The following is a 13,931-nucleotide window of genomic DNA, read 5'->3' as shown; positions in this document are numbered from 1 at the left end:
ACCAAAGTAGAAATATTGACACTAAGGTAAATGGGAAACAATACAAATAAGGGCTTTTTTGGAGGAAGAGGGGTAAGGGTGTCAGAGAACCAGTTAACAGTTTATTAGCTTCCTATCAGTGGCAATTCTCTCTACATGAGTTAAATCAAGGAGAGGTTTACTGCAAGTCTTTTCCTTCAGTTTTTTACTAGCAAATGGCTTGTTTTTAACTCCTTAATGGGATTTGTTATTTTATTGACTGAGTCATCAGTCATTTGTTAATTTATTTATCCAACCAATAACTCATTAGTGGGCATTTCATAGGTGAAAGAGGCATATAGAGATTCAGAAGACAGACTCTCTTATTCAGAGGAACTTCAGGTTAACTGTGTAGCTAGACATAACCACAAATTATCTTACCACAGGTACACTGTGAGTTCTGTAACATTATGAAACAGCATTATTGTTTTTTGGACAGCAAAGGAGGAAGTGATTAATTCTTTCAGTGCATGGAAGAATCATTTGTGTTTATTGAGTCCTTGATACTCACAAAGTAAATCTACTTCATCATTTAATATGATCATCATACATCAGCCCTCCACAGTAGGGAAGACAAGGATATATTTTTTTTCTCTCTCTACTTTTTCAAATAAGGAAACAGAAAGTCAAAGGCTAGGTGAAATCCAGAGTAGTTACAGAATCCAGACCTTTTAATGTTTGGTTGGAGGGCTTTCTACTATTCCATGCTGTGGACCTTGAGAAATGACACATTTATTTTTCTTTTTAAACCTTAAATACCTGAAATGTCTGTGCTCAGGTATGTATAATTTTCACATATTAAACTAATTAAATATATGATTTAAAAATTATTTTGGCCTTCTAATACTTACATCATTATATTAGTCATACTATTTCTATTTCATCAAGACCAGGAAAGCACATAATAAAAGGCTTGAAGATTAAATGTCAAAGCAGTTTGGAAAAATAAATGTCTTACCTCTGCTAGCATTTTAAGAGATACATAAATATTAACTTTGGTATACATCTGGGAAAATAGAACCAAGAATTAATGTAGTGCATTCTGTAAGAATGAGAATCTTGCTATCAATATTGGGAATAGACTTGGATATTTTGAACCTGCTGCCCTCTGTTCATTGCAATTCTCCCTTAATAGTGTCCTAAATAAATACAGATTTAAATTAATTTTAATTAAAGTTGTAAATTAATTTTCAATATAGCCTATTATATTAATAAGCAAAACCAGCAAATCCTGCATTTTATTGCTGTGTATAGTAGAGAATTCCATTTACATTATACTTTTAATCCCAACATTTTACAAAGTGCCCTGGACAGCTTTTTTGCTCCCTCACGCAGGGCTGTTGTCTTCTGATCCACTTTCCTGGAATGGATGACACAGTTTTTAAAAACACAATAAATTGATGGGACACCTGGGTGGTTCAGTCATTTAAGCCTCAGACTCTTGGTTTCACTCAGGTCATGATCTCACTGTTGTGAGATGGATCACCTCTTGGGTCCATGCTGGGCCTGGGGCCTGCTTGGGATTCTCTCTGCCCCTCTCCTGCTAGCATGTGTATGCACTCTGTCTCTCGCAAAATAAATAAACTTTAAAAAAATAACAATAAATTGAGAACTTGGGAAACAAACTCCTTTGATTCTGCTTACCACTAGATATTAAAATTCAGAAAGTAGGAGCACCTGGGTGGCTCTGTCAGTTAAGCGTCTGACTCTTGATTTCTGTTCAGGTCATGATCTCATGGTTCGTGGGTGTGAGCCCCGCATTGGGCTCTGTGCTGACAGCCCAGAGCCTGGAGCCTGCTTCGGATTCTCTGTCTTCCTCTCTCTCTCTGCCCCTCCCTGCTCACATTCTGTCTCACTCTGTCTCTCAAAAATAATAAACGTTAAAAATTTTTTTTAATAAAATAAAACAAAATTCAGAAAACAGAGTTCCGCGGAAGGTGGCATCTGTGTTTCCTGTGAGTTTTGAGAGCTCCTGCTGGTCATTGGAAGGACTCACGATAGATAGGTTTGATTTCCTAAATCAAACCTGAGATAGCTGGGAAAAAAGTCTTTGTCAGGAGATGATGGAAGAAGAATGTGTGCAGGATTTATTTTGGCCCCTTATGTTAAAAGGATCTGAACAGTTTTCAGTTGATCTTTGGCAGGACAACGCAAAATGCAAGGGTGGAGAGAAGGACAGTCGTCTTTTTCTGCCACACAGTGGCTTAAATTCCAGACCAGGAGAAATAATTGTGTCAATGTGTAGGAGTTACAGTAGCATTTCTGTGAATTATAGCATTGTAGAGAAAATATCAACTCTATAGGTAACCCTTAACTTAAACACAACCAGTGTTTTGGTCTGTTTTCTTTAACCAAACTTTGTTCTAATTTAGTTTTTTCTTCTTTTTTTTGAATCGGAACTGCATCTTTTCCTTTACATAGAGTGTTATTCCTAGGTGAGTCCACTAAAGCCTCGTTAAACCCTCATCATCGTCCCTTCCTAGACTGCCATGCTTCTTTTGTCCTTTATGGCACTTTCATTGTCACTCAGACTAGAAACCCTGTGGCTTCATTGGCCTCCTGTCTGGTTTTTTTCCACTGATGTATCTCCACTCGTGACATGTTGTTGCTCAGGGTACTCAGCTCAAATAATGTACTATTTTTGTAAGTATAAACCCTATAATCATGCTACTTAAGCAATTGTCCGTGCTTCTGTAATCTCAAATGAATGTGTAATAACAATCCATGCTGAAATTGTACTCTGTTATTTTACATGGTCAAATTATAAAGTATGAATTTTTATCTAAACCTTATTACGTAAAATATGGACTACAATTATAGACCTAAAATTACTCCTCAGTATTAAAATAATGTCTTAGGATTCGTTTTCAGATGCTATAAACTTTTATCTAATTTTAGGCTCTTGTCAAGATCAATTGTTTTAAATTAAATAATTATGTCCTCCTTTGTCAGACATCATTTGGTGTATTCAATCTAGAATTCATGGTTAATTAAAAGTAAAGATACAATTGTGGTAATCCCTATATTATGTTGAAGGAATTAACCATTTTTAAGCAACAGATTTAAGTATTACCTAAATGGCATATTGCTTTTATGTTAGTTGTCGTTGGTGTTGGAGAGATAGTAATGAATACTTACTCCCCCACCCCAAAATGAGCTCATAATCGTATGTTGCAATGGTTCTTTTATATTTTGGGTTGCTTAGCTAATTTTTGTAAACAAACTCACTTAAATTCCTTAATAAGTGAAGCAATTTATGTTATGCGTAAAAAAAGATTATATTAAGCAAGGAAAGAAAAAGCTAGCAAGGCAATAATGAAAATGAGTCTAATGTGTTTTTACAATATTAATGGTAGGTATTTTTAAAATTTTAATTCATCTTTATATGTGCACAGTATCATGCATTGAAGTATGCTTAATGAAGTATGATTTTAAGGTGACCTTTTTTATTTCTCTCCACATATATGCATACACATATATACACACATATATGAACACACACACACATATATATATACATATATACATGAATACATAAATATTAGATGATCTGAGTAATTCTAATTTATTTAAATCATGCAAAGAAAGGCATCTTAATTAAAATGAATTTAAGACTGAATATGTAGCTTTTTTCAAATAATTTTTATGAAACTACAGTGGTATTTGAATTCTCCTAATTTAAGAATTGAAATGTTTATTTAGATATATCAAGAACCATAAGCTTTGGGGCTTAATTTTCAATATGTTTCATGATTTTTACTCATTTCTCTAAATTATCAAGTTAAGACTCCCTTTCAATCTACATGTACAAGATAGGTTCATCAGTAATTAAATTTCTTTTTCTTTATTTCTGAATATAACAATGGTACTCAATCAGTATAACTTTATAAGATGGACCAATCCCTTTTTTGGTAACTCCCTAAGGATAGTTGGTAGCTAAATCAGCATACCTACATTTTGAACCCTAAGTTAATTTACTTTTAAAAAAATCTTCACAATTCCTGGACTTGGTTGTATGAGGACAAACAAAAGCTAAGGAATTTTAAAGTAATAAAAATAAGGGGCGTCTGGGTGTCTCAGTCTGATTAAGTTCCTGACTTCGGCTCAGGTCATGATCTCAGTTCTGAGTTCAAACCCTGCGTCGGGCTCTGTGCTGACAGCTCAGAGCCTGGAACCTGTTTTGGAGTCTGTGTCTCCCTTGCTCTCTGCCCCTTCCCTGTTCACTCTCTGTCGCTCTCTCTCAAAAATAAATAAGCATTAAAAACACTTTTTTTTAAAATAAATAAACTAATAAAAATAAGCGTATTTAAAAATATGTAAAATGATCTTTGAGGACAACCATAAATAGTAGATACTACTCTTACCTTTCATTCGAACATGGAAAAGCCTGGAACCGAAAACTGTTAACTATATGATGCGGATGAACCTTGTTCTTACGTTACTAATTCGTAAGTCACAGAATATAATTTTGTGAGTGGCTTCTCTTCTCATGGTAAGAGTAAATGTGTGTGCACAGTCACTGTGTGGTACAAATCCCTATTCCAAGGGACACCATTCCAATTGTATGTATTTTATTGAAGTGCCATCTTCCTGCAGCCCCACTACAGGGCCACCAGTTGTGTGGATTAAACTTGAAGGCATCATTTAGAGTCATGTGGGTGGCCCTATATATTCAAGTCATGTGGGTGACTTGAATACCCAACTCATTGAAAAAAAATTACTGAAACCAGTGAAGCAGTGAACACTGTCTCATATATAGTGACTCTTATTACTGCAAATTTGTTTAGAAGTTTGTGGCTACTTTATTTTCATAAAATAAAGTATCTGTTGGTATCTGTATTATCAAAACACCAGGATATCCCTGTTTTGAATAACAAAGTATGTTAACACATAGGTTAAGGCGAACTGAAACATGTTGATATCAGTTGACTGCTACTGCTGTTGCTTCTACGAGTACAGCCACTTCCTGATATTTGTAAAATAATAATTATTATAAGTTAATAATCATAGCAGTTACTATTTGCCAGGCACTGTTCTAAGTGTTTTACATGATTTAACTAATTTAATCCTCACCTTTACTCAATAATATTATCATTTCCAGTTTGTAGATGATGAAGTGGAGAAATAGAAACAGTAGTCTGACCAATGTCACGGGGCAGGTGAGTTGGTGGAGGTAAGGTAGGAACCGTAGCAGTCTAGCTCTAGGATCTCTGCTCCTCACTTTTACAATATAGCTCCTTCTTCTCTTTTTTCTTTTCTTTTCTTTTCTTTTCTTTTCTTTTCTTTTCTTTTCTTTCTCTTTTTTCTTTTCTTTCTTTCTTTCTTTCTTTCTTTCTTTCTTTCTTTCTTTCTTTCTTTGAGAGAGACAGCAAGCAGGGGAGAGGGGCAGAGGGAAAGAGAGAGAAGACAGTCTTAAGCAGGCCCCATGCCCAGCTGCAGAGCCCGACACAGGGCTCATTCCCATGACCCTGGGATCATGACCTGAGCTGAAATCAAGAGTCAGGTGCTCAACCCACTGAGCCACCCAGGCGCCCCTATAACTCCTTTCAAAAGCACTGATTTTAGATATTTTTCATTTTTAAGTTAAGCTAATTTAAATAAAGCCATTAATGATCTATGCAACTAATTGAAAAATGTTCTCGGTTCTAAACAATTAAATCAATACTGAAAATCAATATTATATTTATGAAAACTGAGGAGGTACTATTATTTACACCTTGTAAGTGCCAAATAACTTTCTTGTGGCTCCCTCTCTCCTCCAGTACCCATTCTCATGTCTTTGCTTTGGAATACCAACTTAAAATTTTTAGCAAATGAGTCAGTAATGAAGCACATGTGTATGAGCTGTGTGTTGACACACAGAAAAAATAAGTATGTTTTAGCAATGGCACTTTCACCAAAAAAAGCACTGTTTGAAAATAGCGTGCACGTGTGTTTGCATACACATAGGCTCTCTTCAACCCATGTTTCTTTCTTGTGATATAGCTGTTACCTTACGTGAAACTATCAATCCAATCCATTCTACTTGTATGTTTAGAGTTTTGCATTCTCATGTTATTATGGGGTTTATCAAATTCATATATGAATGCAACTAACACTTGGTACATGATATATAAAAATAAATCCCAGTGCCAGTCTCGACCTGAATAACAATATTAACATGCCAATTTTACCATTAGTATTAGACATTTAATTTCTTGGTGAGTACTGTTAAATGTTAATCGTTATTTTTATCCACAAAGAACTTTAAAAATTGTAGTAGAAAGAACCTGACTGCTTATGAGATTAAAGAATAATTTAAATGTTTGGAGTCACATAAGAAACCTGAAGACCGATTTAGCTGAGATACTGTGTGTCTTATTCAGTGGCTTGATGTGCTTCAATCATATTTGGGGGATTTTACAAATTTTAATATATAATACCTGCCAATCTCTTTGCTAGAATATTTGGATACAAATATTGATGAAGTTAACATACAGTGTTCTCAACCTGACCAACCTTTATTAGGACTTCTTTGCATTAAATTACTGATTGGTATTAGATCATTCCTGTTCTTATGTTTATTTCTTACACTTAAGTTATCTACTTTATGATTTGGTTTTATATAAAAGTATGTACACAATGTCCATGCAGTAAGCATTTGCTCAAGGCACAGACCTGGAAAGAGTTACAAAGTCTTCAAGCAACCTGGATAGTAGGGAGATCACCATGTGCAAAAAAGATATGCAGACTCAATCTATTTGCTTCATGTTCCTTATTGGAGACTTTACTGGGTATTGGCCCCATACCTGGCTCTCTGCCCTGACTCAGGCCGGCGGACAATAGAGACACAAATCAGAATACAGAGTATAATCCATGCTGTGTTGCGATGGTAAACTGTACCTATATGAGTTGCATAATGAAGCATGTTTAGGATTCTCAGTGTGAAAAGAGAGAAAAAGTTATTCCAGACAGACGTCACTACACAGAAAGGTAGAAAGAGGTTTACTTCTTTAGTAACCTGAATGGATCTTGGGAAGTGGGGAGACAGTGTGTCCTCCCTAAGTAGGCCTGAATCAGATTCTTTCCATATAAGCGTTTCATGCCCAGAGCATGTAGAGAAAACATCTGTGCTCTGGAAAGATTTATCTTTAGGAGCAAGAAGGAAAGCATTTAGACAGCGAGAGAGAAAGAAATTTGGAAACAAAAGAGACAGCCTCCTGATTGATTAGAGGAGACTGAGAAAAGAACAGTGGTGTATATTACCTAGGTATTAGCTTGGGCATTAGAAGGAGGTTAAGACTTTTGGCTGAAATAAGGCATCAGAGGAATTGGTACAGATCTGGGGTAAGAAAATTGTAATTTTTTATTATATGTAAAATTAGAAATAATGACAGGGTATCTTGGAAGAGATGTGACAGCTCTTAACCCATTATATAGTATTTTTTTTTAATCATGGATGTCCTTCCTATAGACTGTAAACTCAACAAGGGCGTTTTGCCTTGTTTATCTTTTCAGCCACACTTTTTCTTTATATCTCATAACATGTTGTGAAAGCTGAAAAATATTATCAGATGAATGAATAAGGATGGAATGAGTAAATAAATGTAACTAGTAGTTGGAACATAAGAAAAAATATATATTTAATGGGCAAAGGCTTAAGAAACATAAAGAATTCAGCAGAGATATCTTTCAGCACAAAAATTTAATACTCATCCATAAAAACCCTATCCTTTGGAAGATGTAATGCTTCACTGAGAAAAATTTTACTAGATCCAACATATGAATAACTTAAAATGGAAATTTATATCAGTAAATTTAATTTTCTTTTCAATTGTTAACTTCATGTTTTAATTTTATTATTAATTTTAAACAATATATCCTCATTGACATTTTATCCTGATAATAGGTAGCACCATTTTGTGAGATTTTATCCCCTTATCCATTTCAAAATTATTTCTCTTCCCAGAGTGAGAACTTAAATATTTTTCTTAGCAAAATGTAAATGTAACCACTTCCCACATTTGGTAAATTTACTCGTATTTAATAATTATATATTGCTTATTTTGTTAGTACTTTCAGTGAAATAAGCATAAATACCTGCCTTAGGAATATTATAATTTTTGCTGAGAGTATAATTAATGAAATATTCATATATAAAAGCCACTTATCATAATAAACCCACCATTAATGCTTAATATTTCCATGTTAAATCTATATCTATGCCTTATAATATGTACTAAAAATTAATAATTTTTCATTAAAAATTACAAAGTTTCCCCATCCATTTATTCATTGAATATCTTTTATATTCCGGGGTTTGTACCAGGTGCCAGGATTTTACAGATACCCTGCCCTTGAGTGTTTTACAGGCTAGTGAAATATGTCTCAAAAAAACTGGTTTAGGAATGCTCTGGGAATATTATTTAAAAATAGAAGATCTCCATTCTCAACTCTACAGAGTTTGATCCCTAAGGGCCATATCACCTCTTAGGAGTTTGGAGACTTTAATAAAGGGAAAGAGAGATTCCTGAAGTAACTCCACAATGCATTTTAGACTAGGATGGAATTTGTTAAGTCTGATAATTGCAATGTCTACATTATTACTAGGAAAAAAAAGAGAGAGAGAGGGAAACTTTTTTTCAGTGCTTACTGGAAAATTGTCATCTTTCTTAAAAAGCAAAAGTCATGATTTCATTGTTGCATGAAGTCATTATTATAAGCACTGATTAGCTGATTTATCCATGTAACATGTAAACTATTCTTTCATTTTCCCCAAATGGACATCTTTAGATAGTCATCTCTACAGTCAATTATTTTCCATTTAAAGAGTATAGAAATTATAAAGTATTTGGTGAAATACAACGAAAATTGATTCTTTTCTCATTTCTACTTGCTGAAGCATGTAGCACCGTGAACTCTGCATTAGCTTTGCAATTGATAAATTAAATGTGTTAATGAATGGTAAAGGCATTTTTTGAGTCACTAAAGAAACACTTCTTAAAATGATGATAATCTTTCTTTTTAGATAAGAAGCAAGACTACATAGAAAACAGGACAATGGTAAAAAGAGACTCTTAGAAAAGTTACACAACTGTATCTTGTATAAGTGTTAAAAAATTAGTAAATCAAAAAGCATGCCATTTTCCTAAGATAATGATGTTAAACCTTATTTGTGTGATATTAAACCTCATATCCAGAAAAAAAATTAATCATTGAATTTAGTTATTACTAATTTAAAGCAAATGGGTGTTGCTTAGAAATTGGGGTAATGAGCAAAGTAAAAAGAAGAAAAATTGGAGAAACACAAATGTTATTTAAACAGTTTACTTCTATGTAAGCTAGAACAGAGAATAGCATATACCTTCTTGAATCCTGAAATTTAAGGTTATTTAATAGATTTTAAAAGTTGTTGAATGTTCAAGTTGGAAGACACCTTAGTGAAAATTTATTTTTTAAAGTCTCATTCTATGAATGAGACTAGGGATTAATGACTTGCCCAAGATCACAGATCTTGTTAAAAACAGATTCTAGTTAGAAGTTTAAGAGGACTTCAGTCTATAGTAAGCTCAAAGTAAATTAGAGAGACAAAGAATATCTAAGAGAGCTGAGTTCAAAACCAACGATTCTTGATCATTCAGGGGAAAAAATAATGCTTTCTACTTGGGTTCAAACTGCATGAAAATTGACAATTTTCTTCTTTAGGTTTTCCCATTTTCATCATCACTGTCATTGGTTAACTTCCCAACTGATTTCCTTTTGAAATGAATGATTAGAGTTGGTAACTAACTGGAAAACCCTGCTTTTTGCAGCTGGATGAAGAAGCCTCGATGTGGCGTACCTGACCAGACAAGAGGTAGCTCCAAATTTAATATTCGTCGAAAGCGATATGCATTAACAGGACAGAAGTGGCAGCACAAACACATCACTTACAGGTATGAGAACTAATGAGGAATTACTGTTTTTTCCATTTTTTCACAACCATTTATTTTGACATTTTGTTGGCCATCTTATGCACATTGACCACATGGTAACATATAGGAATATGATGTTGACATAGGGAACTGAGACCTGCAATCAAGAAGAGAATAAATTGGCCATTTGGAGTCCTTGTAAACATTTCTTAAATTCTAGATCTTTTTTGTAAACTATATCTTCAAGCTTCTTGAAAGTACCAAATCCTGAGCGACTCTGAGATGAATATTTTACACCTTGACATTCTTTAATAAGGATTCATAATCTAAAAAGTAATCAAATAATAAAGTTTACAAATAATTGTCTTTGAAGCAAAATGTCTTTGACTCTATTAGTTAACTTTTAGTATCAGTCCAAACATTTTACTTTCTATCTTTTTGGGAACAGTGCAGTTGGATCATCATTTCTTGTTTTGTCTCTACTGAAGGACGCCGAAGGGATGCCAGTGTCTTCCATCCTGGAGTGACCACTGCTGCTAACGGAGATGTTTCTAGTTATTCATTAATTCATTGAACAACTGTCTATTGGGTCTCTGTTTGAACAAAAACAATTCTAGGCCCTGTGGTTATAGAAATAAGTAGAACACGGGTCTCCATTTGTTCTTTTGGAATTTGCAGTCCTGTGGATAAGTTCATCAATCATATAAATGTGATGCCTGTTATGAAAGGGAAGGAAGAGAAACTTATAAAAACAGGGCAGTCTAACCCATTCTAGAAAACCAGGAAAGGTCTTCCTAAAGAAATGGCCTTTCAGATAACCACCACAGGAAGATAAAGAACTTGTTAGACTAAAGGGCAAGGAAGGGCAGGACACTTCAAGGGGAGGGTAGGATGCCAGGAGTTACATGAATAAAAGAAAGAAATTTATAATTCTCATTCTTTGTATAAATAACCCTTCTCGTACACTTAAAGATAAAATTTAAGCCTCAGTATATAGATTTTCTACCAACACATCTGGTTTGTGCCATTTGAACTTATTTTAGTTATTTTGAGAACACTTTTCAGTGTTATTTTATATTCTTTCGCTAATCCTCCCAGATAGCGTGCTCCTAGAATTTTGTGCAACCTATTTCAATTACTTCTGCAGTAAGAGAAATCAAGGAGGAAGCAGTCTTAAGTCAAGCCCATGTAGTAAATGTGAAGTGTTAGAAGAGTTCCTTAAGGGACAACAACAACAGAAATACCTGCTACCTCTGCATCTAACAACATTGCACAGCTACTTAAAGTTGTAATGAAATAAAAGATTCAAGAATTTGTAAAGAAATAAAACTATTGTTAGTTATAGTTTATATCACTTCCTATATAGAAAGCACTGAATAAACCCTAGACAATTTTCAGAAATACCTAAAGAATATGGTTAACTTAATAATACATTTCATGTTTAGATAAATTTTAGGTTTACAAAAACGTTGAGCAGATAATACAAGTAGTTCCCATATACTACATTGCCCACCACCACCTCATGTAAACACTCATAGTCTCTCCTTCTATTAAGATCTTGCATTAGTGGGATCTGTTTGATACAATAGCTGTGCCAGTGTTGGTATGTTAATTCTAACTAAAGTGCACACTTACAATAGGGTGCACTCTTTGTGCTGTAGTTTTATGGGTTTGACAAATGCATGATGTCAAGCAGCATTACAGTATCATCAGAATAGTTTTATTCTATTATATTGTATTCTAAAAATATTGTGTTATACTTCATCATCCCTCTTCTCCTCCATAACCCCCAGAAACTACTGATCGTTCTAATTTCTTTGTAATTTTGCTTTTCTGGAGTGTCATAGAGTTGGAACCATACCATACGTATGTAGCCATTTCAAACTGCCTTCTTGCACTTAGTGATGTGCATTTAAGGTTCCTCCATCTTGTTTCATGCCTTGATGGCTCATTTCTTTCTTTACTGAGTAATATTCTGTGTATGTATGGGCCACTGTGTGTCTACCCATTCACCTATTGGAGCCTTATTGGTTGCATACAGTTTGGAGCAGTTATGAATAAGGATGGTATAAAAATTCATGGGCATGTTTCTATGTGGGCAAAGATTTTCAATTCATTTGGATAAGTACCCAGGAGTATAATCGCTGATTATATGGTGAGACCATAGTAAGTTTTGTAAGAAACTGCCGAACTGTCCTTATCCTTGGCATTACTCCCGGTAATAATTTAAAGTTCCTGTTGCTCTCCAACCTCACCAGCATTTAGTGTTGTCAGTATTTTGGATTGTAACCATTCTAATAGATGTGTAGTGGGATCTGATCACTGTTTTAATTTGCAATTCCCTAATGATACGTTATACTGATTATATTTTCATATGCTATTTGCCATCTGTACATCTTCTTTGGTGAGATGTCTGTTTGGATCTTTCGACTAATGTTTTTGGTTTTTTTTTAATATTTTTAATATTTATTTATTTTTGAGAGAGACAGAGCATCAGTGGGGGAGGGGCAGAGTTAGGGGGACACAGAGAATCTGAAGCAGGCTCCGAGCTGTCAGCACAGAGCCCAACACAGAGCACAAACTCACAGACCACGAGGTCATGACCTGAACCGAAGTCAGAAGCCCAACCGACTGAACCACCTAGACGCCCTGTTTTGACTAACTTTTAATTGAGTTGCTGTTTTAAGAGCTTTTTTTATAAAGAGTTCTTTATATATTTTAGATACAAGTCTTTTATCAGATATGTTTTCCAGTATGTTCTCCTAGTCTGTGACTTGTCTTCTTATTCTTTTTACAGTGTCTTTTGCAGAGCAAAAGTTTTAATTTTAATAAAGTCCAATTTATCAATTATTTTTTCTTTTATTGTGCTTTTGGTGTTGTATCAGAAATATCATTTCCAGGGGCACCTGGGTGGCTCAGTTGATTAAGCATCTGACTGTGGTTCAGGTCACGATCTCCTAGTCTGTGAGTTTGAGCCCTGCGTCAGGCTGTGCTGACAGCTCAGAGCCTGGAACCTGCTTCAGATTCTGTGTCTCCCTCTCTCTCTGCCCCTCCCCCACTCACACTCTGTCTCTCTCTCTCTCTCTCTCAAAAACAAATAAAAACTAAATAAATAAATAAATAAATACATACATAAATACATAAATATAATTTCTAAACCCAGGATCACTTAGTTTTCCTTCTATGTTATCTTCTAAAAGTTTAATAATTTTGCATTTTCAATTAGGTCTATGATCAATTTTGAGTTAGTTTTAATTAAAAGTGTAAAGTCAGTGTCTAGATTCACTTTATTTGCATGTGGAAGTTCAGTTCCAGCACCATTTGATGAAAAGGCCATTTTTTTCTTCATTGCCTTTGCTCTTTGCCAAAGATCAGTTGACTTATATGTGTGGGTCAATTTCTAGGCTATTTATTCTGTTTCACTGTCCTTTCTTTTTATTTGTAAACCAATATCACACTGTCTTGATTACTGAAGTTTTATACTAAGTCTTGATATCAGATAGTGCCAGTTTTCTGACTTTATTCTTCTTCAGTTTTGTGTTTTCAGGGTCTCTTACTCTTCCATACAAAGTTTAGAATTAGTTTGCCCGTTCCTTCAAAAGAAATTGGTAGGATTTTGATTGTGATGGTGTTGAATCTACAGATCATTTGGGAAGAACTAATATGTTAACACCACCGAGTCTTAATATTCATGAACATGAAACTCTCATCATTTATTTAGGTCTTTGATTTCTTTAATCCCAGTTAGGTTTTTGTTTGTGTGTTTGTTTTTACTTTTACTCATATAGATCTTAGGCATAAACTGTAGTCCAAGTGAGAGGCTATAACAGCATACCATAGATTGAGTGGCTTATAAGCAGCAGAAAATTACAGCTCACAGTTCTGGAGACTGGAAGTCTGAGATCAAGGAGTCAGTATGGTTTGGTGAGTCACAGACTTCGCCTGTATCTTCACATGGCAAAAGGGCTAAGATCTCTGTGGGATACTGATCCCATTTATGAAGGCACCACCCTCATGACC

The 13,931-nt window shown here is 34.5% G+C and overlaps 1 protein-coding gene across 1 annotated transcript in view; it reads left to right on the top strand.

The window, feature by feature from the left end:
* MMP16 (matrix metallopeptidase 16) overlaps window positions 1–13,931 on the top strand; it is a 305,212-nt gene that overhangs the window by 142,347 nt on the left and 148,934 nt on the right. Inside the window, exon 3 of the mRNA XM_047842792.1 lies at window positions 9,810–9,932. Within this exon, the coding sequence (XP_047698748.1) occupies window positions 9,810–9,932 (123 nt within the window). The remainder of the gene's footprint in view (window positions 1–9,809; window positions 9,933–13,931) is intronic.

This window comes from Prionailurus viverrinus, chromosome F2 (assembly GCF_022837055.1).
Source record: "Prionailurus viverrinus isolate Anna chromosome F2, UM_Priviv_1.0, whole genome shotgun sequence".
Classification (NCBI taxonomy): Eukaryota; Metazoa; Chordata; class Mammalia; order Carnivora; family Felidae; genus Prionailurus; species Prionailurus viverrinus.
This window is presented reverse-complemented; position numbering and strand designations above follow the sequence as displayed.